At 51.5% G+C, this 27,423-nt stretch overlaps 2 protein-coding genes across 3 annotated transcripts in view; both read right to left on the minus strand.

Moving 5' to 3' along the window:
• Window positions 1-340: 340 nt before the first annotated feature.
• Window positions 341-15,741, minus strand: TICAM1 (TIR domain containing adaptor molecule 1). Of its 2 annotated transcripts, none has more exons than XM_024238307.3 (2): window positions 15,522-15,741; window positions 341-2,928 (listed from the first exon to the last, which is right to left on the minus strand). In XM_024238307.3, exon 2 carries the CDS (start codon window positions 2,790-2,792, stop codon window positions 654-656), a length of 2,139 nt encoding a protein of 712 aa, XP_024094075.3. In that variant the 5' UTR covers window positions 2,793-2,928; window positions 15,522-15,741; the 3' UTR covers window positions 341-653. The 2 variants fall into 2 exon arrangements, with proteins under 2 accessions (XP_024094075.3, XP_054395378.2); XM_054539403.2 differs by lacking the exon at window positions 15,522-15,741 and adding an exon at window positions 11,376-11,476.
• Window positions 15,742-20,094: 4,353 nt separating this feature from the next.
• PLIN3 (perilipin 3) overlaps window positions 20,095-27,423 on the minus strand; it is a 30,106-nt gene continuing 22,777 nt past the window's right edge. Inside the window, exons 7-8 of the mRNA XM_024238308.3 lie at window positions 26,471-26,596; window positions 20,095-21,301 (exon numbers count right to left, since the gene is read on the minus strand). Coding sequence (XP_024094076.3) covers window positions 20,957-21,301; window positions 26,471-26,596 — 471 coding nt within the window. The 3' untranslated portion in view covers window positions 20,095-20,956. The remainder of the gene's footprint in view (window positions 21,302-26,470; window positions 26,597-27,423) is intronic.

Here is a 27,423-nt window from a genome sequence, read left to right on the forward strand (position 1 = left end):
TTTTGTATTTTTGAAGAGACGGGGTCTCACCATGTTGCCCAGGCTGCACCCTCCCCGCCCTCAACAATATCTTTTCCCTCCACATTTCCTGGTATTAGAACCCAGACTCGGGAGGCACATGGCCGTTCAGAAAGGACTACATTTCCCAGCGTTCCTTGCGGCAGGAGCAGAGCCATGTGATTACATTCTGGCCAATGGGATGAGGGCAAAGGCGGGTCTACGCCCTCCAAGAAGAGGCGTGCATTTCCCGCTTCCGGTTCCCCTTTGCGGGAGCGGGAGCCACGTGTTTTATAACAAATAGGCAGGCAGAAGGTGTCCCAGAAGACAATGGCGCTGCGGAAGCATTCAATAAATATTTATTATAATTAAAAGACCGTAGCAATACCCCCACCACCAAGACCCCTCACCCAGAAATGGAGAGATTGGAATTGTAAACACCGTATCCAGTTCTGACCACCCTGAAAGCCAGGGCATCATTGCGCCCGTTTTGTCCTAAATGAAGGGCTCCGGGACAATGTCCTGAAAGTGGCAGATGACCCCATCTTCCACTGTGCACAGGGCACAGGGCAGACCGGGGTGGTCTATGGGGTCATGCCCAAAGCTGATGCCTGGGTCCAGGGGTGTTCCCCAGGTGGTCAGGCAAGGACACGTGGTCATTCCGCCTCCTGCGTCTTGTCCTCGGGCGCCTGGGACCCTCTCTGGTTCCACATGTGGTTGTTCAGCCCCAGCTGTACCATCTGTGCATGGTGGATAATGAGGGGTTGCAGCCCTGGGCTCTGAGGGGGTGCAGGTGAGGCCGCAGGGAAGGCTGGGGACTGCGGGAAGGGCAGTGACTGTGGGAAGGCTGCTGGCTGTGGGGAGGGCGGTGGGGGGGTGCCAGCCTGCCATGCGTGCAGGGGTGGCGGCTGCGGGCACCCCGGCCAAGTGGGAAAGGGTGGCGGGGCTCCCAGGGGCACCTGGCCCCCAAAGGGCATTCGAGCCCCAAAGGGCGCCCCAGTCCCAAATGACATGTGGTTCCCAAAAGCCACCTGGAGCTGCTCCAACTGTGCCTGGTAGGACAAGTAGCTCTGGAGGTAGGCCGAGTAGGCTGCGTTCAGTGCCGCCGCCTGCATCCGCTCACCGTCCAGGTGTTGGCTCTGTTCCCGCAGGGCTCGGGTGTCCTGTTCCTTCCTCCACATGGCCTTTCGGGCCTGAAGCCTGTGGGGCTTGAAGGTGTTGGCCACCTTCCTGGCGAAGATCTGGGAGTGTTCGTCCAGCCGCACCAGCCCGGAGAGCAGGCTGGCCGTGTCGGAGCTGAGCTGGGCCGGGGAACTCTCCAGGGGCAGGAAGGGGATGACACAGTCTGGCGACCCCTGTCGCGTGAGGTTGCTCATCATGGCTTGGTTCACCTGGTGCAGGCTGAGGCGACAGTCGAAGTTGGAGGTGAGAAGTAGGATGATGAAAGCTGAGTGGTCTATGGCGTCCTGTAGGCAGCTCAGCTCCCCGCGCCCCGGCACCTGGAAATCCTCGCAGAAGGTGGCCCCATCGGGCACGCCAAGGGCCTCCAGCTTCTCCCGGACCCGCAGGGCGATGTGCTCGTCCTCCCTGGCGTGGAGGATCACAAAGTTATAGAATTTCTGTTCCGATGATGATTCCAGGGAGGAAGGGAACAGGGAGGAGGGGGTCAGGTGAGCTGAACAAGGGGCTGATGAAGGAGGAGGAGGAGGAGGAGGAGGGAATGTTTCTGGGGTGGTGGGGGTAGGTGGGCACGGCTTGGTATTTGGAGAGGTGGTATCTTCTACAGAAAGTTGGAGTGGTGTCTGGTCTTTGACAGGGCAGGGGTTTTTGACCGGCTCCAAAATAGGCAAGGGGAGAGACTGGGGGCCTGCAGAGCCCTCGGTGCACTCCACCGGGTAGTTGGTGCTGGTTTCTGGAGCTGTGGGGGTGTCAGGGAGGCCAGTGGAGGTTGCATCTGGGGCCACTTCGGGAAGCCCAGGAGGTGGGCTGCTTGGCAGCTCTGGGGGGCTGGCAATCTCCCCCGATGGCGGCCAGCTCATCTCCTCAGGCTCCTGGCAGCCACCGGGGACAGGCTCGGGCACCAAGCTGGCATGGGGGTCGTCACAGAGCTTGCTGGGCCTATGCGGGCTGCGGTGCAGGCTGAGGAAGGGCATGGTGGGGGACTGGCTGATTTCCAAGTTGCTGGCCAGGGAGGCGGGGCTGCCAGTGGATCGCAGGGAGCACCCTTGGCTCCAGTCCGAAACACCGTCAATGGGGCGTGGGAGGCTCCTGGTCCCAGAGGGCAAAGCCGAGGATGGTGGGAGGCAGCCCAGATTGGACTGGAGCGTCCGGATGCTCCCTGGATCCCCAGCAATGTCCCACCCACACCGGTTTCGGGCCTCATCCTGAAGTTCCCCCAGCCGGTGGTCGTCCCTGGAGCTGAGGGTGCGGAGGGCTTCCTGGTAGGCCACGTCCCGCAACGAGGCCGGGCACAGCTTCTCCTCAGCCAGCAGGTGGTACAAGCGGGCCACGGCCCAGGACACGTCTGGGGGCTCCTCTGGGTCCTCGGTGCTGTCCACGCCAGCCCACTGGCGGGCCACCAGCCGGGCCACCGCATCGGCCTTCAATGCCTCTAGAGAGATCCTGGCCTCAGTTTCCTGGCCCAGCTTCAGGAGAACCATGGCATGTAGGAGGTCCTGCCCATGGCAGCCTGGGCGTGGGGTCTTCAGTTTGTGCTTCAGATACAAGAGCTTGTCCTGGCCTGCTGCACCTAGAACGTCGAAGGCGCTAGGAAGTGACGGGCCCGTGCAGGCCATGGGCACAGGTGGGTGCAGCCTCCAGCAGCAGAAGCTGGGGGTGGTGAAGGCATGTTCCACACTGCCCGCCTTCTGCACGCCCGGCGTCCCCTACCCATTCACTGTTCCAGGTTCCGCAGGAGCTGCCCAAGCAGATCTGTAGGAAACAGGAGAAACAAACACACTTACCCCCAAGAAAGGTCAGCACGGGAAGGCGGCCCACACACCACCACCTGCTTTCCCCGCCTGCCACCCAGACCTAGCCAGGTGACCTTCGGCAACACGTCGCCTCCTTCAACTTCCAACTTCCATTTCTTCCTCTGCAAAATGCTATGAGGCCAGTGTGGTGGCTGGCTCAGGCCTGTGATCTCAGCACTTTGGGAGGCTGAAGCTGGAGGGTCACTTAAGCCCAGGACCTCGAGACCAGCCTGGGCAACATAGCCAGACTCCGTCTCCACTAAGAATTTAAAAATTAGCTGGGCTGGGTGAGGGGGCTCACGCCTGTAATCCCAGCACTTTTGGAGGCCGAGGCGGGGAGATCACCTGAGGTCAGGAGTTCGAGACCAGCCTGGCCAACATGGTGAAACCCCGTTTCTACTAAAAATACAAAGAATTAGCCAGGTGTGGTGGTGCACTCTTGTAATCCCAGCTATTCGGGAAACTGAGGCAGGAGAATCGCTTGAACACAGGAGGTGGTGGCTGCAGTGAGCCAAGATCATGCCACTGCACTCCAGCCTGGGCAGCAGAGTGAAACTCCGGCTCAAAAAACAAAAAAAGTAGCTGGGCGTGGTGGCACGTGCCTGTTGTTCCAGCTACTCCAGAGGCTGAGATGGGAAGATCGTTTAAGCCCAGGAGGTTGAGGCTGCAGTGAGCTATGATGGTGCCACTGCACTCCAGCCTGGGCAACAGAGCGAGACCCAGTCTCAAAAAAAATAAAAAATGCTATCATCTGAGACTTACCTGGTGTTACCTGAGAGGTAAACACTATTACACTATTTTCCCCATTTACAGATGAAGAAAGTGAGACACACAGAGGTGATGTCACTCGCCCAAAGTCACACTATCAGTGGATGGCAGAGAACGGATTTCAAGCCAGGCAGTCTAGCTGTGGACGCTGTGTGCCTAATGGCATACACTTATAGACTTGTTTTGGGGAATTGAGTTGCATTCACACAGAGATACTTCTGAGCTTGATGACTGAAAGCCAGTAGGTGCTCAATACATGCTTGCTAAATAAAGTAGTCAGCCTCGGCTGGGCATGGCAGCTCACACCTGTAATCCCAGCACTTTGGGAGCCCGAGGAGGGCGGCTCACCTGAGGTCAGGAGTTCAAGACCAGCCTGGCCAACATGGAGAAACCCCATCTCTACTAAAAATACAAAAAAATTAGCTGGGTGTGGTGGTCCGCGCCTGTAGTCCCAGCTACTCAGGAGGCTGAGGCAGGAGAATCGCTTGAATCCGGGAGGCAGAGGTTGCAGTGAGCAAAGATCGCACCATTGCACTCCAGCCTGGGCAACAAGAGAGAAACCCCATCTCAATAAATAAATAGCCTTCTAGATGGTCCTCAAGGACCCAACATCCTGGTATTTGCAGTCTTGAGCAGTCCTTCCAACACTGTCCCAGGGTTGGACTATGAGATTAACAGAATATGGCAAGGGAGCCGGGCGCCACTTCCACTCATTTTTCAATAGAAGCCAGAGATCTAGATTTTTAGAAATCTGCTCATTCTTCTCGGGATGACAATCAATTCCAATATTTTTAAGAGACCTTGTGAGTTTAAAAAAAAGTTTGAGCTGGGCGCAGTGGCTCACGCCTGTAATCCCAGCACTTTGGGAGGCTGAGGTGGGCAAATCACGAGGTCAGGAGGTCGAGACCAGCCTGGCCAACACGGTGAAACCCCGTCTCTACTAAAAATACAAAAAATTAGCCGGGCATGGTGGCAGGCGCCTGTAATCCCAGCTACTCGGGAGGCTGAGGTAGGAAAATCTCTTGAACTCGGGAGGCGGAGGTTGCAGTGAGCCGAGACTGCACCATTGCACTCCAGCCTGGGCGAGAGAGTAAGCCTCCATCTAAAAAAAAAAAAAAAAAAAAAAAAGTTTGGAGCCAGGCCTGGTGGTGTGTGCCTGTGGTCCCAGCTACTCAGGAGGCTAAGGCAGGAGGATTGCTTGAGCCGAGGAAGTAGAGGCTGCAGGGAAGGATACATACATAGCATTCATTCATTCATTTAAGAAGTAATTTTTTGGCTGGGCGCGGTGGCTCATGCCTGTAATCCCAGTGCTTTGGGAGGCTGAGGCAGGTGGATCACAAGGTCAGGAGTTCAAGACCAGCCTGGCCAACATGGTGACACCCTGTCTCTACTAAAAAAAAAAAAAAAATACAAAATTTAGCCGGGCATGGTGGCGTGTGCCTGTAATCCCAGCTACTTGGGAGGCTGAGGCAGGAGAATCGCTTGAACCCAGGAGGCGGAGATTGCAGTGAGCCGAGATCACGCCACTGCATTCCAGCCTGGATGACAGAGCGAAACTCCATCTCAAAAAAAAAAAAAAGTAATTTTTTCAGCATCTGCCATGTATTGGGTACTAGTGAATATACCAGTACGCAGACAAGGAAAAACAGCAATAGACTCTTCCCTGGTGCAACTGACTGTCTAATGGTATGTTAGTTATATGTAATATATAAGCATCATATATATTACATACGACAATATAACGGGCATGTGTGGAAACACACACACACTTACATGCAACCACTTATTTGAGGACTTACTACATGCTATATTGTGCTCCCCTCTGTTCTTTAAACTGGGCACAGTCCTGCCTCAGGACCTTTACACTGGCTGCTCCCTCTACCTATATCACTGTTACCCCCCAGGTATCCCTATGGCTCACTCCCTTACCCTCCTTCATGTTTTTGGTTAAGCCTGTCCCGATCCCACTGTGCAGATCTCCCTTTGACAGGGGCCACAAAATATGGCCCACCATTTTATTGTGTCTGTTTTTTTTTCTTTTCTGAGACGGAGTCTCACTCTTGTTGCCCAGGCTGGAGTGCAATGGCACGATCTCAGCTCACTGCAACCTCTGCCTCCCAGGTTCTAGCGATTCTTCTGCCTCATCCTCCCAAGTAGCTGGGATTACAGGCATGCACCACCATGCCCGGTTAATTTTGTATTTTTAGTAGAGACGGGGTTTCTCCATGTTGGTCAGGCTGGTCTCGAACTCCAAACCTCAGGTGATCCACCCATCTCGGCCTCTCAAAGTGCTGGGATTACAGGCATGAGCCACCCCGCCCGGCCTTTTTTTTTGAGACAGAGTTTCACTCTTGTTGCCCAGGCTGGAGTACAATGGTGCAATCTCAGCTCACCGCAACCTCCACCTCCTGGATTCAAGCAATTCTCCTGCTTCAGCCTCCCAAGCAGCAGAGATTACAGGCATGCACCACCACGCCCGGCTAATTTTGTATTTTTAGTAGAGACGGGGTTTCTCCGTGTTGGCCAGGCTGGTCTTGAACTCCCGACCTCAGGTGATCCGCCTGCCTCTGCCTCCCAAAGTGCTGGGATTACAAGCGTGAGCCACCGTGCTGGCCAATTGTTTTTTAGTTTTGTCTTGTTTTGAGACGGAGTCTCGCTCTGTCGCCCAGGCTGCAGTGCAGTGGCGGGATCTTGGCTCACTGCAACCTCCACCTCCCGGGTTCAAGCGATTCTCCTGCTTCGGCCTCCTGAGTAGCTGGGACCACAGGCGCCCGCCACCATGCCCGGCTAATTTTTGTACTTTTTATAGAGACGGGGTTTCCCCATATTGGCCAGGCTGGTCTCGAACTCCTGACCTTGTGTGATCCGCCCACCTTGGCCTCCCAAAGTGCTGGGATTATAGGTGTGAGCCACTACACCCAGCCAATTGCTTTTATAAATAAAGTTTTATTGCAACACAGACATCCTCACTCATTTACATATCATCGATGGCTGCTTTCCCACTAGAGTGATGGAGTAGCTACAACAGAGACCATGTGGTCTACAAAGTGGAAAATATTCACACTCTGACCCTTGACAGAAAAAGTTTGTAGACACCTGGGTTATGAGACAGGCATGTGATTTTTTTATTTTCCATTCCACAGAGGGGCAAACATGACCGAGATCACACAGCTAGTGACTGACAGAGCAGCCATTTGATGCCAGTGCTTGTAACTATAATGCCAAGTGCCTTTTAATTAGTATGGGGCATGACTGGCTATTATGGGTTCAATCGTGTCTCTCCCCAAAATCATATGTTGAAGTGCCAACCTCCAGTAGCTCAGAATGTGACTTTATTTAGAGAAAAGGCCTTTTTTTGGTTTGTATTTGGCTTTGGCGTTTTGCTTGTTTGTTTGTTTTTGATGTTGAAAGTATTTTTATTTGGCCAGGCATGACGGCTCATGCCTGTAATCCCAGCACTTTGGGAGGTGGAGGTGAGCTGATCACTTGAGATAAAGAGCTCGAGACCAGCCTGGCCAACATGGTGAAATCCCGTCTCCACTAAATATACAAAAATTACCCAGGCATGGCCAGGCACGGTGGCTCACACCTGTAATCCCAGCACTTTGGGAGGCTGAGGTGGGCAGATCACCTAAGTTCAGGAGTTCGAGACCAGCCTGGCTAACATGGTGAAACTCCATCTCTACTAAAAATGCAAAAATTAGCCGGGTGTGGTGGCGGGCGCCTGTAGCCCCAGCTACTCGGGAGGCTGAAGCAGGAGAATGGCGTGAACCTGGGAGGCGGAGCTTGCATTGAGCCAAGATAGCGCCACTGCACTCCAGCCTGGGTGACAGAGCAAGACTCCATCTTAAAAAAAAAAAAAAAAAAAAAAAATTAGCCAGGCATGGTGGCATGCGCCTGAAATCCCAGCTACTCAGGAGGCTGAGGTGGGAGGATTGGTTGAGCCTGGGAGGTTGAGGCTGCAGCAAGCAAGCTAAGATCTCACCACTGCACTCCAGCCTGGGCAACAGGGCGAGAACCTGCACCAAAAAAGGAAAAGGTGGGGGGCATTTAGATACAGACACATAACTGCACAGAAGGAAGATGATGTGAGGAGACTCAGGGAGAAGACGGCCGTCTGCAAGCTAAGAAGAGTCCTCAGAAGGAACCAACCCTACAACACCTTGATTTTGGACTTCCAGCCTCCGTAACTGTGAGAGAATAAATTTCTGTTGCTTAAGCCATCCAGCCTGGGGCACTTTATTACCACAGCCACAGCAGCTAATACACCGCAGATATTCGCAGTCTAGACCAGCCTAAACACTCTCTGTCTGTGTTGTCCAGTATGGCAGCCCCCAGCTACCTGTGCCTACTGGGCACCTAAAATGTGGCTGTGGTAGTGTGGTAATGAAGAGACACTGAATTTTAATTTTTTTTTTTTTTTTTTTTTTTTTTTTTTTTTTTTTAGATGAAGTCTTGCTCTGTCACCCAGGCTGGAGTGCAGTGGTGCGATCTTGGCTCACTGACACCCCCCCTCCAGGTTCAAGTTATTCTCCTGCCTCAGCCTCCCCAGTAGCTGGGATCACAGGCACACGCCACCACGCCCGGCTAATTTTTGTATTTTTAGTAGAGACAGGGTTTTGCCATGTTGGCCAGACTGGTCTTGAACTCCTGAACTCAAGCCATCTGCCCGCCTCGGCCTCCCAAAGTGCTTGGATTACAGGTATGAACCACCATACCTGGCTTGAATTTGAACTTATCCAATTTTTTTTTTTTTTTTTTTTTTTTTTTTGAGACAGAGTCTTGCTCTGTCATCCAGACTGGAGTGCAGTGGCGTGATCTCAGGTCACTGCAACCTCCGCCTCCTGGGTTCAAGAGATTCTGCTGCCTCAGCCTCCCAAGTAGCTAGGATTACAGGTTCGCACCACCACGCCTGGCTAATTTTTGTATTTTTAGTAGAGATGGGATTGCCTCATACTGATCAGGCTGGTCTCGAACCCCTGACCTCAGGTGACCCACCTGCCTTGGCCTCCCAAAGGGTTGGGATTACAGGTGTGAGCCACCGCGTCTGGCCACATGTTCTCACTTCTAAGTGTGAGCTGAACATTGAGTACACAAGGACACAAAGAAGGGAACAACAGGGCTGGGCACAGTGGCTCATGCCTGTAATCCCAGCACTTTGGGAGGCCGAGGCAGGTGGATCACCTGAGGTCAGGAGTTCACGACCATCCTAGCCAACATGATGAAATCCCGTCTCTACTAAAAATACAAAAATTAGCCAGGTGTGGTGGCGGGTGCCTGTAGTCCCAGCTACTAGAGAGACTGAGGTGGGAGAATCACCTGAATCCAAGAAGTCTAGGCTGGAGTGAGCAGAGATCATGCCACTGCACTCCAACTTGGGTGACAGAGCAAGACTCTCTCCAAAAAAAAAAAAAAAAAAAAAGGGGAACAAAAATACCAGGGCCTGCTTAAGGGTGGTGGTGAGGAGGAGGGAGAGGATCTAAAAACTGCCTATTAGGGTCGGGCACGGTGGCTCACGCCTGTAATCCTAGCACTTTGGGAGGCCAAGGCGTGTGGATTGCCTGAGCTCAGGAGTTCGAGACCAGCCTGGACAACATGGTAAAACCCCCGTCTCTACTAAAATACAAAAAATTAGCCGGGTGTGGCAGTGTGCACCTATAATCCCAGCTGCTTGGGAGGCTGAGGTGGGAGAATTGCTAGAACCTGGGAGGCGGAGGTTGCAGTGAGCCGAAATGGCACCACTGCACTCCAGCCTGGGCGACAGAGTGAGACTCCATCTCAAAAAAACAAACAAACAAACAGACAAACAAAAAAACTACCTATCAGGTGCGACAGTTATTACCTGTGTGATGAAATAATCTGTACACCAAACCTTGTGACATGTCATTTACCTATATAACAAACCTGGACATGTACCCGTTAATTTTTGTATTTTTGTAGAGACTGGGTCTCCCCATGTTGCCCGGGCTCAAGTGATCCTCCCACCTCGGCCTCCCAAAGTGTTGGGATTACAGGCGTGAGCCACCGCGGCCGGCATTTTATCTAATTTTTAATTAATTAAGGCAGGGTGCAGTGGCTCATGCCTGTAATCCCAGCACTTTAGGGGGCTGAGGTAGGAGGATCTCTTGAGCCCAAGAGTTCGAGACCAGCCTGGGCAACAGTGAGACCCATCTCTACAAAAAATAAAAATAGGCCGGGCACGGTGGCTCATGCCTGTAATCCCAGCACTTTGGGAGGCTGAGGCAGGTGGATCACCTGAGTTTAGAAGTTCGAGACCAGCCTAGCCAACACAGTGAAACCCTGTCTCTACTAAAAATAAAAAAATATTAGCAGGGCATGGTGGCAGGTGCTGGTAGTCCTAGCTACTCAGGAGGCTGAGACAGGAGAATCACTTGAACCGGGGAGGCAGAGGTTGCAGTGAGCCAAGCACCATTGCACTCCAGCCTGGGCAACAAGAGCAAAACTCCATCTCAAAATAAACAAACAAACAAACAAATAAATAAAATTAAAATATAAATAAAATTAAAATAAAAATAATTAGCTGGGTGTGGTGGTGCATGCCTGTGGCCCCAGCTACTTGGTAGACTGAGGTCAGAGGATCGCCTGAGGCCAGGAGAATCAAGGCTGCAGTGACCAGAGATCACGCCACTGCACTCCAGCCTGGGCAATAGAGTGAGACGCTGTCTCAAAAACAACAAAATAAAAAAGGTATGGAAGATGCCTCATTCGTAATGGAACATTATATTGGAACATGTTGGGTATATTGAGTTAAATAAAATATATTATTAAATGCATTTACATATTGGATTAATTATATATATATATATATATATTGGAGATGGAGTCTTGCTCCATTTTCCAGGCTAGAGTGCAATGGCATGATCTCAACTCACTGCAACCTCTGCCTCCCAGGTTCAAGTGATTCTCTTGCCTCAGCCTTCCGGGTAGCTGGGACTACAGGCATCCGCCATCATACCCGGCTAATTTTTGTATTTTTAGTAGAGACAGGGTTTCACCATGTTGGCCAGGCTGGTGTCGAACTCCTGACCTCAAGTGATCTGCCAGCCTCGGCCTCCCAAAGTGCTGGGATTACAGGCGTGAGCCACTGTTCACGGCTGCTTCATGTTATATTTCTGTTGGACAGCACAGTTTTAGACATCTCTACTACAGTCCATAATATTGGAGTATGGCCCCTTTTTGACACAAGGAAACAGTGGCGCAGAGAAGTTGAGTAAGTAGTCCAGAGTCACACAGGTCACAAGGGATACAGCTGGATTGGAACCCAGGCTGTCTGGTTCTAGAACCCACTGAGCTTTTTGGCTCCTTTTAACATTTCCAGATTTAACACAGACTCCAGCTTATGTGGACCTGGTTATGGGGCCTGAGGAACAGCCTCACCTAGTTTTAATTAAACTAATGTTCATGAAATAAGCATATGGCCTAAGTACTCCTCTAGAGAAGTGGAGGATAAAAGGTTTTTCCTAATAATCTTAGGAAATAATAATAATAATAATAATAAAATAATGCAGGCACAATCGGACAATAAGAAAAAGGCCAGATGCCCAGCTTCTATCTCTGTTGTAAGCTCTACATAAAATGCGATAAAAATGAAAATGGGCTGGGCGTGGTGGCTCATACCTGTAATCCCAGCACTTTGGGAGGCCGAGGCGGGCGGATCACGAGGTCAGGAGATCAAGACCATGCTGGCTAACACGGTGAAACCCCATCTCTACTAAAAATACAAAAAATTAGCCAGGCGTGGTGGCAGGCACCTGTAGTCCCAGCTACTAGGGAGGCTGAGGCAGGAGAACGGCGTGAACCTGGGAGGCGGAGCTTGCAGTGAGCCGAGTTGGTGCCACTGCACTCCAGCCTGGGTGACAGAGTGAGACTCCATCTCAAAAAAAAAAAAAAAAAAAAAAAAAATCCTATATTCAGGTGGGACCACAAGTCAGCCAAAACTTTTTGAAATGATCAAGACAACTACTTGGAATATGGTCCAATACCCCCACCCCCCGTTAAGTTCGATGATCCACGAGTCAACTGCTCTTCCCACCTCCCGGTGGTTCCTGGGAACGGTTGTGTGTATAACTTACAAAGCAAAAAGCAAACATATGTTGGCACGTACCCTCCAGTTTTTAGCTGATAAGAGGGCATAGATGATAAAGTGTGGAGAAGGGTCATGCTGGGACACGGTAGCAGTGGGGCTGGGCGTCATGCTGAAAATTCAATGAGTTTAACCTTAGAATTCACACTGTTTTTTATTTTATTTATTTTTTTTTTGAGACGGAGTCTCAGTCTGTCTCCCAGGCTGGAGTGCAGTGGCGTGCTCTCGGCTCACTGCAAGTTCTGCCTCCCGGGTTCCCGCCGTTCTCCTGCCTCAGCCTCCCGTGTTGTTGTTTTTTGACAGGATCTTGCTCTGTTACCCAGGCTGGAGTGCAGTGGTGTGATCATAGCTCACTGCAGCCTCAACCTCCTGGAATGAAGAAGTGATCCTCCCACTCAGCCTCCCGAGTAGCTAGGACTACAGGCACAGGCCACCATGCCGAGCTAATTATTAATGTTTTGTAGGGACGGGGTCTGGAACTCCTGGGCCCAAGCGATCCTCCCACCTTGGCCTCCCAAAGTGCTGGGATTACAGGTATGAGCCACTGCACCCAGCCTATATGTCAGTAAAATATATATACATATATATATTTTTTGAGACAGAGTCCCACTTGGTCGCCCAGGCTGGAGTGCAGTGGTGCGATCTAGGCTTACTACAGCCTCCGCATCCTGGGCTCAAGTGATTCTTGTGCCTCAACTTCCTGAGTAGCTGGGATTACAGGAGCCTGCCACCACACCCAGCTAATTTTTTTTTTTTCTGAGACTGAGCTACCTCTGATACCAGGCTGGAGTGCAGTGGCACGATCTCGGCTCACTGCAACCTCCACCTCCTGGGTTCAAGCAATTCTCCTGCCTGAGCCTCCCGAGTAGTTGGGACTACAGGTGCATGCCACCATGCCCAGGTAATTTTTGTATTTTTAGTAGGGATGGGGTTTCACCATGTTGGCCAGGATGGTCTCGATCTCTTGATCTCGTGATCTGCCTGCCTTGGCCTCCAAAATTCTGGGATTACAGGTGTTAGCCACCGCACCCAGCTAATTTTTGTAATTTTAGTAGAGACCGGGCTTCAGGCTGTTGGCCAGGCTGGTCTCGAACTCCTGACCTCAATCGATCCACCTGCCTTGGCCTCCCAGAGTGCTGGGATTACAAGCATGAGCCACTGCGCCCGGCCTGTATAGGACTCTTAAAGTAGTGCCTGGCACACGCATGCCCCACAAACATTAGCATGCAAGACTGAAACCTCCTTGCAAGAAGGACTCAGGGGAGTTCTGCAGAAAATGCAACAAAGCAAGCCAGACTTAGAATCATCAAGGCAGGAGCACCTCCACCTGCATGCCTGGCAAATCTCTAAAATCACGTGGTCTTTCTTCTCATTCTCTCGGCCCGCGGGCCTGAACTCAACTCTATTTCAGTGACTGCCCCAGCTTCCCCCACCCGCCACCCCTGCCCACTGCCACCTCCACCTTCTCGAGACCCAGCAAGTTTCATTTCTCACTGTCCATGGCTGGGACAAAGTCCACTCCTCACTCTGAAGAGCAGGCGCCTGGCAGGATAAAAACACCCACGCGGTAGGGGGGTTCTGGCTCTGCCACCTGCCGGCTTGTGTGGTCTGTTTCTCAGCCTCAGCTTCCTCATTTATAACACCCACATGAACTGGTACTTAGGATGAATGGGAGTCTGTTTTGAAGCTTTCATGCGAAAACATGGTTAAAAAGTTTAGATCAGTGCCCAGCAAGGAGTAAGAGCTTGATATAATAATATTAGTGTGACAATAAATATTGGCAGACTTTTTCTCTTCCTCTTCCTTTTTAAAAAAAATTTTGATTTTTAATTTCATTTCTTTTTTTTTTTTTTTTTTTGACACAGAGTCTTGCTCTGTCACCCAGGCTGGAGTGCAGTGGCGCGGTCTCGGCTCACTGCAACCTCTGCCTCTTGGGTTCAAGTGATTCTCCTGCCTCATTCTTCTGAGCGGATGGGATTACAGGTACTTGCCACCACGCCCAGCTAATTTTTGTATTTTTAGTAGAGACGGGGTTTCACCATGTTGGTCAGGCTGGTCTCAAACTCCTGACCTCAGGTGATCTGCCTGGGATTACAGGCGTGAGCCACCTGCCCAGCCCCCATTTCATTTTTTTTAGAGACAGGTTCTCACTCTGTCACCCAGGCTGGAGTGCAGTAGTGGGATCACGGCTCACTGCAGCCTTGAACTCCCGGGTTCAAGCGATCCTCCCACCTCAGCCTCCTGAGTAGCTGGGACTACAGGTGTGTGGCACCACACCTGGCTAATTTTTGTATTTTGGTAGAGACAGGGAGACCCATGTTACCCAGGCCCCTGGGCTCAAGCAATCCACCTGCCTCAGCCTCCCAAAGTGTTGGGATTACAGGCATAAACCACTGCACCCGGCTAACTTTCTTTTTGAATTTTTTTGTAGAGGTGGAGTCTCGCTATGCTGCCTAGGCTTGTCTTGAACTCCTGAGCTCAAGTGATCCTCCCACCTCATCCTTTTTAAATGTTTTAACCACCTCTCCCACTCTCCCTCCCACACTCTTATGCAGTCTTTCATGCATCGAATACGCATTTATTGAACACCTACTAGGTCCATAACTGTTCAAAGTGCCACTGCATATCAAGATGGGCACATCCGCCCTCACAGAGCTCCCAGTCTGGTTCAGGGAGACCAACAGTAAGCGAGAAAATAACCCAAGGTCATTTCAGAGAATGAAAAGTAACGTGAAAGTCATGAGCCGGGGGCTGTGTGGCTCTGAGAGACTGGCTGGAAAGGGGCTACAGGGGACCACGGTGGTCAAGGGAGGCCTTTGGGGACAGGAGGTGACATTGAGCTGAGACCTAAAGGAGCTGAGGGAGGAGGCTGGGTGGAGATCAGGGAGGAAAGCTTCCAGAAGGTGAAGCCACCTGCCCAAAGGCCCTGGGGCAGGACTGCGCCTGGCGAGCTGGAGGAACAGTGAGGAAGCCCATGCGGCTGGATAACCGTTAGGAGGGGGAGAAAGGAAGAAGGTGTGTGGTGGTACATGGTGTGAGGTTGGGATCCTGGGTGTCAGGGAAGAATTCGGGGTGTCAGGGAGGAATTTGGGATGTTGGGGAGGGATCCTGGGTGTCAGGGAGGAATTTGGGGTGTCAGGAAGGAATCTGGGGTATTGGGGAGCGATCCTGGGTGTTGGGGAAGAATCCAGGGTGTCAGAGAGGGATCCTGGGTGTCACAGAGGAATTCGGGGTGTCAGGGAGGGACCTTGGGTGTCAGGGAGAAATTCAGGGCATTGAGAGAAATATGGGGTGTCAGGTAGGAAGCCTGGGTGTCAGGAATTTGGGGTGAGAAGGAATACGGGGTTTCAGGTAGGAATCCTGGGTGTTGGGGAGGAATCTGGGGTGTCCGGGAGGAATCTGGGGTTTGGGGGAGGGGTCAGGCTGTCAGGGAGGAAGCCAGAGTGCTGGGGAGGATCCCGACAGTGGGGGAGGATCTGGGCCACCAGCGCGGGGAGCTGGAGGTTGAGGGGAACGTCAGCTTCCCAACGCGCGGCGCCAGGCCCCCTCCCCCCAACCGGGGCCCTAAGAGGGAGGCCAGGTGGCCTGGAGTCCTGGCGAGCAGCGCGGGCTCAGGGCCACCCCCGACACCCCCCACACCTTCTCCACCTCAGGCCAGTCCTCGCCCCTTCCCCACCTACCAGGGATCCGGGGCTGCCGGCTGCGCCACTGGGTCCTGGGGTCCTGGGGGCTGGGGCTTCTGCGGAGTTGCCCGCGGACCGTAGCGCGCTGAGGGCGCTGGCTCCACCCCGCGGCCCGCGCCCTGGGAAGGAAGCGCGCCGCCCCTTCCGCGTCCCGGGTGGGTGTGGGACGTGAGGTCACGGTTTCGGAGTCCTGCTCCGCAGCACCGGGAAAGTCCCCGGGGCGCCCCGCGCCCATGCGCTCTCTTCCCAACCCTTGCGGTCACGTTCAGCAAGTGTGAGCACCTACTGTCTGCAGCGGGCCCGAAGAACTCGCATCTGCTCTCGGGGAGCCCACAGTCATCTGGGCTGGGGTCCCAGATGAGAAAGTAATCACAGTTGTAAAGTGGGATCATCTCCGTTAGTGACAGGTGCTTTCCAGGAAATAAATGTAGCAGCTGTTTTTATTTTATTTCTATTATTTTATTTATTTATTTATTTATTTATTTATTTATTTATTTATTTATTTTCCAAGACGGAGTTTCGCTCTTGTTGCCCAGGCTGGAGTGCCATGGCGCGATCTCAGCTCACTGCAACCTCCACCTCCCGAGTTCAAGCAATTCTACTGCCTCGGCTTCCTGAGTAACTGGGATTACAGGCATGTGGCACCACGCCTGGCTAATTTTGTATTTTTAGTAGAGACGGAGTTTCTCCACCTTGGTCAGCGTGGTCTCGAACTCCCAACTTCAGGTGATCCACCTGCCTCGGCCTCCCAAAGTGCTGGGATTACAGGTGTGAGCCACCGTGTCCGGCCCCCCATTTTTTTTTTTTTTTTTTGAGTCGGAGTCTTACTCTGTGGCCCAGGCTGGAGTGCGGTGGTGCGACCTCGGCTCACTGCAACCTCCACCTCCTGGGTTCAAGCGATTCTCCTGCCTCAGCCTCCTGAGTAGCTGGGATTACAGGCACGTGCCACCACACCTGGCTAATTTTTGTATTTTTAGTTGAGATGGGGTTTCACCATGTTGGCCAGGCTGGTCTCAAACTCCTGACCTCAAGTGACCTGCCCGCCTCGGCCTCCCAAAGTGCTGGGATTACAGGCGTAAGCCACTGTGCCCAGCCTAATTTTATTATAATAATAATTATTATTATTTGAAACGGGGTCTCCCTATATTACCCAGGCTGCTTTCAAACTTCCAGGCTCAAGCAATCCTCCCGCCTTGGCCTCTCAAAGTGCTAGGATTACAGGTGTGAGCCACCGCACCCGGCCTATATTATTTTTATCACCACATTAAATAAGATCTAATAATCACGGTGATTTTGCAGTGGTGACAAGTGTCAGATGTGTTTCTGGCTGCAATGCAATCTGAAAGTATCTGTGTCTTTTATTAGGGACAAACGGACAAAGTCCCAGGTCCTGTGGCTGTCTTCATTAATAATTGAGGGAATCGTAATTATCAGTTAGAGTCAGTGAAAATAAAGATGTGAAATTTTTTTCCCCCATCAGAGTTCACAGACACCCTGAACACCCCTAAGAGGCTCAGGGACCTCAGGCTGAAGTTCACCTAAAAGTTCTTGTGGGGAGATAGCAATGGAAGTTATGTTGATGTCAAATCCCCCACAGTTCCCCTTATTGAGTACTTCTCTCCAGTAAGGGAGAAATTTTATTGAGCACTGACTGTGTTCCAGGAATATCTAGGCTCTGGGAATACAGTAGCGGGGAAGACAAAAATGGTCTTACCGTTCATGGTCTCCAGGGCTGGTGGGGGAGAGAAAGTTTAAACACATCCTCCTGGCTTTTCTGTCTCCCACCCCAACATTACCAGTTCAAGGAGTGTCTCATAGGTGCTTGTACCCATGCAAAACTGTGCCCAGATTTTTTTTTTTTTTTTTTTTGAGACAGAATCTCACTCAGTCACCAGGCTGGAGTGCAGTGGTGCAATCTCGGCTCACTGCAACCTCAGCCTCCCAGGTTCAAGCGATCCTCCTGCCTCAGCCTCCCGAGTAGCTGGGACTACAGGTGCATGCCCCCATGCCCGGCTAATTTTTGTATTTTTAGTAGAGATGGAGTTTCACCATGTTGGCAAGGATGGTCTCCATCTCTTAACCTCGTGATCCACCTGCTCAGCCTCCCAAAGTGCTGGGATTACAGGCATGAGCCACTGCACCTGGCTTTTTTTTTTTTTTTTTTTTTTAAGAGATGGGATTTCACTCTGTCGTGCAGGCCAGAGTACAGTGGCACCATCGTAGCTCAAAGCAGCCTCCAATTCTGGGCCTCAGGCGATCCTCCTGCTTGAGCCTCCCAAGTAGCTGGGACTACAGGCACGCAATACTGTGTTGAATTATTTTTTACATTTTTCTTTTAGAGATAGGGTCTCACTATGTTACCCAGACTGGTCTCTGACTCCTAGCTTTAAGAGTTTGTCCCAATTTGGCCTCCCAAAGTGGTGGGATTACAGACGTCAATCACCGTGACTGGGCTTTGGTGGTCAACTGATCAATGTCCCTTTTTTTTTTTTTTTAAGACAGGGTCTTAGTCTGCCACCCAGGCTGGAGTGTAGTGGTGTGATCACTAATTCACTGTAGCCTTGACCTCCTGGTCTCAAGCGATCCTCCCACCTCAGCCTCCCAAGTAGCTGGGACTGCAGGTGCATGCCACCATGCCTGGCTAATATAATTTTTTTTTCTTTTGTAGAGATGATGTCTTTGTATGCTGACCAGGCTGGTTTCAAACTCCTGGCCTCAAGCAATCCTCCTGCCTTGGCTTCCCAAGGTGTTGGAATTACAGGTGTGAGCCACCATGCCTGGCTTGATCAATGTCTTAAAACAACCTTTTCTCCATCAGAATGGGTTTGATGGTTCCCATTTTACAGATAAGAAAACTGAGGCTCAGAGAAGGTAATGGCTGAAGCACTCAGACTTCCAGGGCTGCAGATGGGTGAATTTGGCCACTTGCAGAGAGATGCAGTTGCCCCTTCTCTTCTTCAGTGAAAGAAACAGGCCAGGTGCGGTGGCTCATGCCGGTAATCCTAGCACTTTGGGAGGCTGAGGCGGGAGGATTGCTTGAGCCTAGGCGTTCAAGACTAGCCCTGGCAACACAGTGAGATCCCATCTCTACAAAAATTAAAAATAAAGAAAAAATGAGGGCCGGCCGCAGTGGTTCACGCCTGCAATCCCACCACTTTGGGAGGCCAAGGCGGGTGGATCACGAGGTCAGGAGATCAAGACCATCCTGGCTAACACGGTGAAACCCTATCTCTACTAAAAATACAAAAAAATTAGCCGGGCGTGGTGGCGGGCAACCTGTAGTCCCAGCTACTCAGGAGGCTGAGGCAGGAGAATGGCATGAACCCAGGAGGTGGAGCTTGCAGTGAGCCGAGATCACGCCACTGCACTCCAGCCTTAGCCGGGTGTGGTGGTGCACGCCTATAATCCCAGCTACTCGGGAGGCTGAGGCGGGAAAACCACTCGAACCTGCAAGGTGGAGGTTGCGGTGAGCTGAGATAGCACCACTGCACTCCAGCCTGGGCGACAGAGTACAACTCTGTCTCAAAAAAAGAGCGAGGGAAAAAAAAAAGGCTGGCACAGTGGCTCACGCCTGTAATCCAGCACTTTGGGAGGCCGAGGCGGGCAGATCACTTGAGGTCAGGAGTTCAAAGCCAGCCTGGCCAATATGGCGAAACCCCGTCTCTAGTAAAATTCAAAAATTAGCTGGGCATGGTGGTGCGTGCACCAGTAATCCCTTGATGTGGCTGTTGGTTAAAGGGAGTGGATTCCTATGTAACATTCATTGAACTGTCCATTTAAGATTCATATACTTGGGTGCATATGAATTCAACTTCAATACAGATTAACAAAGAGAAAGTAACGTGGTTGGTGACAGGGAAAATGAGCCCCCTCATGGACTCAGGGTGGGAGTGAAAAGACTGACAATGATTTGGGCAACAGTCCAGCAGTATTTAGTAAGACTGAGAATGTATCTTCTCCATGTCCCTGGGAGAAGTCCCTGAAGTTCCCCTTCTCTGTAGCTACCGTAGAGAAACACTGTAGATTGTCACTTGGATTTTTTTCTGAGATGGTATCTTGCTCTGTTGCCCAGGCTGGAGTGCAGTAGTGCGATCTTGGCTCACTGCAGTCTCAAACTCCTGAGCTCAAGTGACCCTCCCACCTTACCATGCCTGGCTAACTTAAAAAAAAAAAAATGTGTGTAGAGATGGGGTCTTGCTATGTTGCCCAGGCCAGTCTCAAACTCCTGGCCTCAAGTGATCCTCCCACCTCGGCCTCCCAAAGTGCTGGGATTACAGGCGTGAGCCACTGTGCCAGGCCTGCCAGTGTCTTGATCTTGGACTTCCCCGCCTCCAGAACTGTAAGAAATCAATTTCTGTTGCTCATAAATTACCCAGCCTGGCCAGGCACTTTGGGAGGAAGTGGCGGGAGGATCACTTGAGCTCAGGAGTTCAAGATCAGCCTGGGCAACACAGCAAGACCCCATCTCCACGAAATAAATAAATGAATAAATAAATTACCCTGCCTAAGATATTTCTGTTCTAGCAGCAGGGACAGATGAAGACACACACACATACACACATGGCCTGTATGCAGTTGTGGGTGAAGTTTATTAAGGCAATACTGAATACCAGAGCATTTCAACAAGGCTTACCAGACAGGCCCCAGCACCTTTCTACTCTACAATGAGGCTCAGAAGCTCAGTGTTCCACCCCATCCCCAGGAGGCCCACTTAGACCAGAAATCCCAAGTCCATTAGCTACAGGCTGATATCCAGGGACATCAGTGTAAACAAAGAAGTGGGATATGAACTATATCCCTGATTTTCTTTTTTTTTTTTTTTTTTTTTTTGAGACTAAGTCTCACTCTTGTCCCCCAGGCTTGAGTGCAATGGCGCGATCTTGGCTCACTGCAACCTCCGCCTCTCAGGTTCAAGAGATTCTCTTGCCTCAGCCTCCTGAGTAACTGGGATTACAGGCGCCTGCCACCACGCCTGGCTCATTTTTTTGTGTGTATTTTTAGTAGAGACGGGGGTTTCACCATGTTGGCCTGGCTGGTCTCGAACTCCTGACCTCAGGTGATCCGCCCGCCTCAGCCTCCCAAAGTGCTGGGATTACAGGTGTGAGCCACCGCGCCCGGCCTATATTCCTGATTTTTAACAAGGAAAAAAAAATTCTGCGGGGGAGAACTTTCCTGAAAGATATTTTTTCTGGACATCTCTCTCTACTGACTGATAGGGTGAGGCTCAGAACAGGCTTCTTCCAAGCTCAGAGAAGCTGAGAGATGGGTCAACTGGGTGATGCCTGTTTTGAGAGCCTTAGCTTCCCAAGTGGACAGCACAGAAGAGCTGGGAGGAGTGGCTAGAAAATCATTTTGAAATGAGCCCCGGGTTGAGGACTCCAGAGCACAGCTGCAGCAGAGAGACGGGGCCCGCTGAGTCCTCTCCTCTCCCCCTACTTCTTCTCCTCTGGGGCTTTCTCAGTGATTCCGGGGGCAAAGGGTCCCACGAGCCACGTGACAGGTGTGTTCTGGGCCACGTATTCCACCATGTGGTCCAGGGCCTCGCAGGCGCTGGCGACGCGCTCGCGGCTCTGGGCCAGGATGCTGCTGGACAGGTCCTGGAAGGAGTGGATGCTGGAAAAGGTGGCCTGGAGGTCCTCCACCTGGCGGCGGGCCTGCTGCACCTGGTCCTTCACATTGGTGGGGAGGCCCTGAATGCTGGACCCCAGGGAGGTACAGGTGGCCTGCAGTTGCTGGGCAATGTCCCGGAACATGGTGAGTGCCCGGGACTCGACCTGCTGAGAAGGGAGATGGGGACGCCAATCAGGACCATTTGTTTCAGGAAAGGTGATCGGAGCTGAAGCCAGGGAAAGAGGGAAGAGGGAAGAGGGGAAGAGGGAAGAGGGGAAGAGGGGAAGAGGGGAAGAGGGGTTCTACCACTGACCTTGGGGAAAACCCTTTCCATAGGCGAAACTTTTTTTTTTTTTTTTAGACGGAGTCTCGCTCTCTCGCCCAGGCTGGAGTGCAGTGACGCCATCTCGACTCACTGCAAGCTCTGCCTCCAGGGTTCACGCCATTCTCCTGCCTCAGCCTCCCGAGTAGATGGGACTACAGGCGCCCACCACCACGCCCGGCTAATTTTTTTGTATTTTCAGTAGAGATGGGTTTTCACCATGTTAGCCAGGATGGTCTTGATCTCCTGACCTCGTGATCCTCCTGCCTCGGCCTCCCAAAGTGCTGGGATTACAGGCGTGAGCCACCGCACCCGGCCTTTTTTTTTTTTTTTTTTTTTTTGAGATAGAGTCTTGCTCTGTTGCCCAGGTTGGAGTGCAGTGGCATGATTTTGGCTCACTGCAACCTCTGCCTCCCGGGTTCAAGCGATTCTCCTACCCCACCTCCCGAATAGCTAGGACTACAGGTGCATGCCACCACGCCTGGCTAACTTTTGCATTTTTAGTACAGATGGGGTTTCACCATGTTGGCCAGGCTGGTCTTGAACTCTACCTCAAGTGATTGGCCCTCCTCGGCCTCCCAAAGTACTAAGATTACAGGCATAAGCCACCGCGCCCAGACTCCTTTCTTTTAATTAGAAACAGGATCTCACTTTGTCGCCTAGGCTGGAGTGCAGTGGCGTGATCATAGCTTACTACAGCCTCTAACTCCTGAGCTCAAATTATCCTCTCGTTTCAGCCTCCTGAGTAGCTGAGACTATAGGCACTCACTACCATGCCCAGCTACATTTTTAAAATTTTCTGTAGAACCAGGATCTCACTAAGTTGCCCAGGTCTTAAACTCCTGGGCCCAAGTGATCTGCCCACTTCAGCCTCCCAAAATGCTGGAGTTACAGGCACGAGCCACTGCATTTGGCCACTAGTCAAATTTTTTAAAAGGCATAGACAAATCACCAAAGAAGATATAGGGAGAGCATATGAAAAGCTGTTTGACCTTATAAAAGTCATTGAGGAAATGCAAATCAAAACCATAAGGAGGCCTGGCATGGTGGCTCATGCCTGTAATCCCACCACTTTGGGAGGCCAAGGCGCGTGGATCACCGAGGTCAGGAGTTCAGCCTGACCAACATGGTGAAACCCGCATTTCTACTAAAGATACAAAATTAGCCGGGCGTGGTGGCATGTGCCTGTAATCCCAGCTACACAGGAAGCTGAGGCAGAAGAATTGCTTGAACCTAGGAGGCGGAGGTTGCAGTGAGCCAAAATCATGCCATTGCACTCCAGCCTGGGCAACAGAGCGAGACTCTGTCTCAAAAACAAACAAACAAACAAAACCCCACAGGGTATCAGATGATACCCACGGTCAGTCAAGAGGCGGAGAAATTGGAAGCCTCGTGTATTGCTGGTGGTATAGTTACTTTGGAAAACAGTCTAGCGGTTCCTCAAAATGTTAAACCATAGAATTATCATATGACTCAGCAATTCTAGTTGTGGGTGTGTGCACAAGAGAAACGGAAACATACGTCCACACACAAAGAGATGCACATAGGGCCATAGCAAAAAGTAGAAACGACTCAAGTGTCCTTCAGTTGATAAATGGGTGAACAGAATGTGATCCATCCATACAACAGAATATGACTCAGCCATGGAAAGTCACGGGGATCTGACCCAGGCCACAGCGTGGATGAGCCCTGAGGACGTCACGCTCAGTGCAAGAAGCCAGACACAAAAGGCCAAACAGGGTGTGATCCCATTTCTATGAAATGTCCAGGACAGGCCCATCCACAGAGGCAGGAGGGGATACGTGGTTGGGAGGAGGAGAAAATGGGGCAGTGACTGCTGATGGGAAAAGGGTTTCTTTTTAGGGGCATGAGATGAGATAGGGATAGTTGTGCAATGCTAAGAACCAGTGATGTGTATGCTTTAAATGCGTGACTTGTATGGTATGCAAATGATATCTCAATAAAACTGTTAAAAAAAAAAAAAAGGCTGGGCGTGGTGGCTCACGCCTGTCATCCCAGCACTTTGGGAGGCCGAGGAGGGCGGATCATGAGGTCAGGAGATTGAGACCATCCTGGCTGACACGGTGAAACCCCGTCTCTACTAAAAAAACAAACAAAAATTAGCCGGGTGTGGTGGTGGGCGCCTGTAGTCCCAGCTACTCAGGAGGCTGAGGCAGGAGAATGGCGTGAACCTGGGAGGCGGAGCTTGCAGTGAGCCGAGATGGCGTCACTGCACTCCAGCCTGGGCGACAGAGCGAGACTCCAACTCAAAAAAAAAGAAAAAAAAAACTTAAAAAACAGAAAGTGGAAGCCAGGCTGGGACAGCCTGGAAGAACTTTCTAGGCAGAAGTTGTAAACCACTGGGGGAGAACGTAGTTGAAATCAGGTCCTTGAAAATTTCCTTGGCCAGAGAGTGAGATGAGCACAGACAGGGTTTCAGACCATCCTGGCCAACATGGCGAGACCCCGTCTCTACTAAAAATACAAAAATTAGGCCGGGCGCAGTGGGTCAGGCCTATAATCCCAGCACTTTGGGGGGGCCAAGACGGGTGGATCACTTGAGGTTAGGAGCTCTAGACCAGCCTGGCAAACATGACGGAACCCTGTCTCTACTAAAAATACAAAAAAATTAGCCGGGTGTGGTTGCGGGCGCCTGTAATCCCAGCTACTTGGGAGATTGAGGCAGGAAAATTGCTTGAACCCAGGAGGTGGAGGCTGCAGTGAGTCGAGATCACGCCACTGCACTCCAGCTTGGGTGATGGAATGAGACTCTGTCTCAAAAATAAATAAATAAATAAAATTAGCTGGGCGTGGTGGCAGGTGCCTGTAGTCCCAGCTACTCGGGAGGCTGAGGCAAGAGAATCGCTTGAACCCGGGAGGCAGAGGTTGCAGTGAGCCGAGATCATGACATTGCACTCCAGCTGGGGTGACAGAGTGAGACTCTTATCTCAAAAAAAAAAAAAAAAAAAAAAAAAGGCACGCACTGGGAGGTAGGGTTTTGCCCAGAGCCCTGGCAGCTGGAGGACTCTGGACTTGAGCCAGGGATTACGGGAAGGTGCCCACGTGAGAGAGATAAGATCTGGTTTTTTCATTTGAAAAGTCATTCTGGCTGCTGTGCTTAGCAGTCGGGGAAACAGGAGACAGTTTTAGGCAGCAGGTGGTCTAGTTCTGCCTCCCGAACAATTTGCATTTATAGCGATATTCACGATATCTTTATACATGTCACTTTTGTAGCCCTTACTATGTGCTTTCGATATGATCTCATTTCAGCTTTTAAAAAATTGATCTGGGTCCGGGTACGGTGGCTCACGCCTGTAATCCCAGCACTTTGGGAGGCCAATGTGGATGGATCACCTGCGGTCAGGAGTTTGAGACCAGCCTGGCCAACGTGGCGAAACCCCGTGTCTACTAAAAATACAAAAATTAGCCGGGTGTGGTGGCGCATGCCTGTAATCCCAGCTACTGGGGAGGTTGAGACAGGAGAACCACTTGAACCCAGGAGGCAGAGGTTGCAGTGAGCTGAGATTGTGCCACTGCCCTCCAGCCTGGGCGACAGAGCAATAAATAAATAAATAAATAAATAAATAGGCAGGGTGCGGTGGCTCCTGCCTGTAATCCCAGCACTTTGGGAGGCTGAGGCGGGCGGATCACGAGGTCAGCAGATCAAGACCATAGTAGCTAACACGGTGAAACCCCGTCTCTACTAAATATACAAAAAAAAAAATTAGCTGGGCGTGGTGGCGGGCGCCTGTAGTCCCAGATACTCGGGAGGCTGAGGCAGGAGAATGGTGTGAACCTGGGAGGCAGAGTTGGTAGTGAGCTGAGATTACGCCACTGTACTCCAGCCTGGGTGACAGAGCGAGACTCCATCTCAATCAATAAATAATTGAGCTGGGGTCGGGTGTGGTGGCTCATGCCTGTAATCCCAGTGCTTTGGAAGGCCGAAGTGGGAGTATTGCTTGACGCTGGGAGCTCAAGACCAGCCTGGGCAACACAGTGGGATCCTGTCTCTACGAAAACTTAAAAAAAAAATTAGCCAGGCATCGTGGCATGAGCCTGTGTTCCCAGCTACTCGGGAGGCTGAGGCGAGAGGATTGCCTGAGCCTGCCATGGCGAGGCCACAGTGACCTGTGATGGCATCACTGCACTCCAGCCAGGGCAACAGAGTGAGACGCTGTCTCAAAGATAAATAAACAAATATTTCAAAAATTGATATATAATCCACACACCATAAAACTCACCCTTTGAAGTGTACAATTCATTAGTTTTTAATATATTCACAAGGTTGTGCAAATATTACCTTCATCTAATTTCAGGACATTTTCTGTTTTTTTGAGACAGAATCTCCTTCTCTTGCCCAGGCTGGAGTGCAGTGGTGCGATCTCGGCTCACTGCAACCTTCCTTTTGCCCCTGGGGAGCTTAAGTGGGTGGTGGGACAGGCAGCGAGACCCATTAGAGAACACAAGAGGCCAAGGCTTGAGATAGAGTGGAGGGGGCCGGCGAATACTGGTCAGAAGTTGCTGCTAGGGGCCGGGCTCGGTGGCTCACGCTTGTAATCCCAGAACTTTGGGAGGCCGGGAAGGGCGGATCACTTGAGATCAGGAGTTCAAGACCAGCCTGGCCAACATGGTGAAACCCTGTCTCTACTAAAAATACAAAAAAATTAGCCAGGCGTGGTGGTGAGTGCCTATAATCCCAGCTACTAGGGAGGCTGAGGCAGGAGAATCACTTGAACCCAGGAGGTGGAGGTTGCAGTGAGCCAAGATCATGCCATTGTACTCCAGCCTGGGTGACAGAGCAACACTCCGTCTCAAAACAAAAAAAAGAAGCCATACCTATGCATGCCCAAGAGGAGAAATCAAGGCAGGCTTCCTGAAGGAGGTGTCATTAGCTCCCAAAAACAGGTGAGGCTAGGGAAATCATTCGAAGCAGGTAGGCCCATGAAGTAGAGGTATACAGAGTGGCATCGGGACTCCAAGTACCCCAGGCCACCCCCCAGTCCCTCATGGGTACCTCTGGCTTGGGCGGCTCCTTCTCGGGGCCCTGGAGCTGCTTCTGGTTCCAGCTGAGCCACATCTGGTGCAGCTTCTCCTGGCCTTCCACCAGCTTCTGATCAACGCCTTGCTTGACAGTTTCCATCTGGGGCAGGGAAGAGAGAGGTGAGGGAAGGAGGCTCCCCTGGGAGAGACGGGATTCCAGAAGGAACCCAGGGAATCCTTCCGTCATCTGACTTACATGACGGTCTAGAAAAGAGAAAGGGAGGGAGGGAGGAAGGGTTTCCTGGCTACGGTGATCTCTGGGGCCTTTGGTTTAATCACTGACATACTCAGGCTCTGTGTGGTTGGTGCAAAGAAGGGCTGCACATCCCCTGTAGCTTCTCCCATTGAGTCAATTTCTCCTGCGCTTGCAAGGGAGCCTGGACACGTGGCTGGCTTTGGCCAATGGGACATGAGCAGATGGTACTAGCAAAGGCTTAAAAAGTACTTGTAGGCTGGGCATGGTGGCTCACGCCTGTAATCCTAGCACTTTGGGAGGTCGAGGTGGGCGGATCACCTGAGCTCAGGAGTTCAAGACCAGCCTGACCAACATGGTGAAACCCCGTCTCTACTAAAAATACAACAATTAGCCAGGCATGGTGGTGCACATCTGTAGTCCCAGCTACTTAGGAGGCTGGGGCACGAGAATCGCTTGAACCTGGGAGGCGGAGGTTGCAGTGAGCTGAGATTGCGCCACTGCACTCCAGCCTGGGTGACAGAGCCAGACTCTGTCTCAAAAAAAACAAAAAACAAAAAACAAAAAAAAGTGCTTGTAATGAAATATGACTCAGCCTTCCAAAGGAATGAAGCAGGCTGACTTCTGCAATCCCAGCGCTTTGGGAGGCCAAGGGGGTTGGATCACTTGAGCTCAGTAGCTCCAGAACAGCCTAGGCAACACAGTGAGATCTCATCTCTATATATTACACAAAG

Source organism: Pongo abelii, chromosome 20 (assembly GCF_028885655.2).
Source record: "Pongo abelii isolate AG06213 chromosome 20, NHGRI_mPonAbe1-v2.0_pri, whole genome shotgun sequence".
In the NCBI taxonomy this organism is placed as follows: Eukaryota; Metazoa; Chordata; class Mammalia; order Primates; family Hominidae; genus Pongo; species Pongo abelii.

What these genes read in the sequence shown, in the direction of transcription:
- TICAM1 (XM_024238307.3), bottom strand. Translation starts at nt 2,792, where the DNA reads ATGGCCTGCACGGGCCCGTCACTTCCTAGCGCCTTCGACGTTCTAGGT.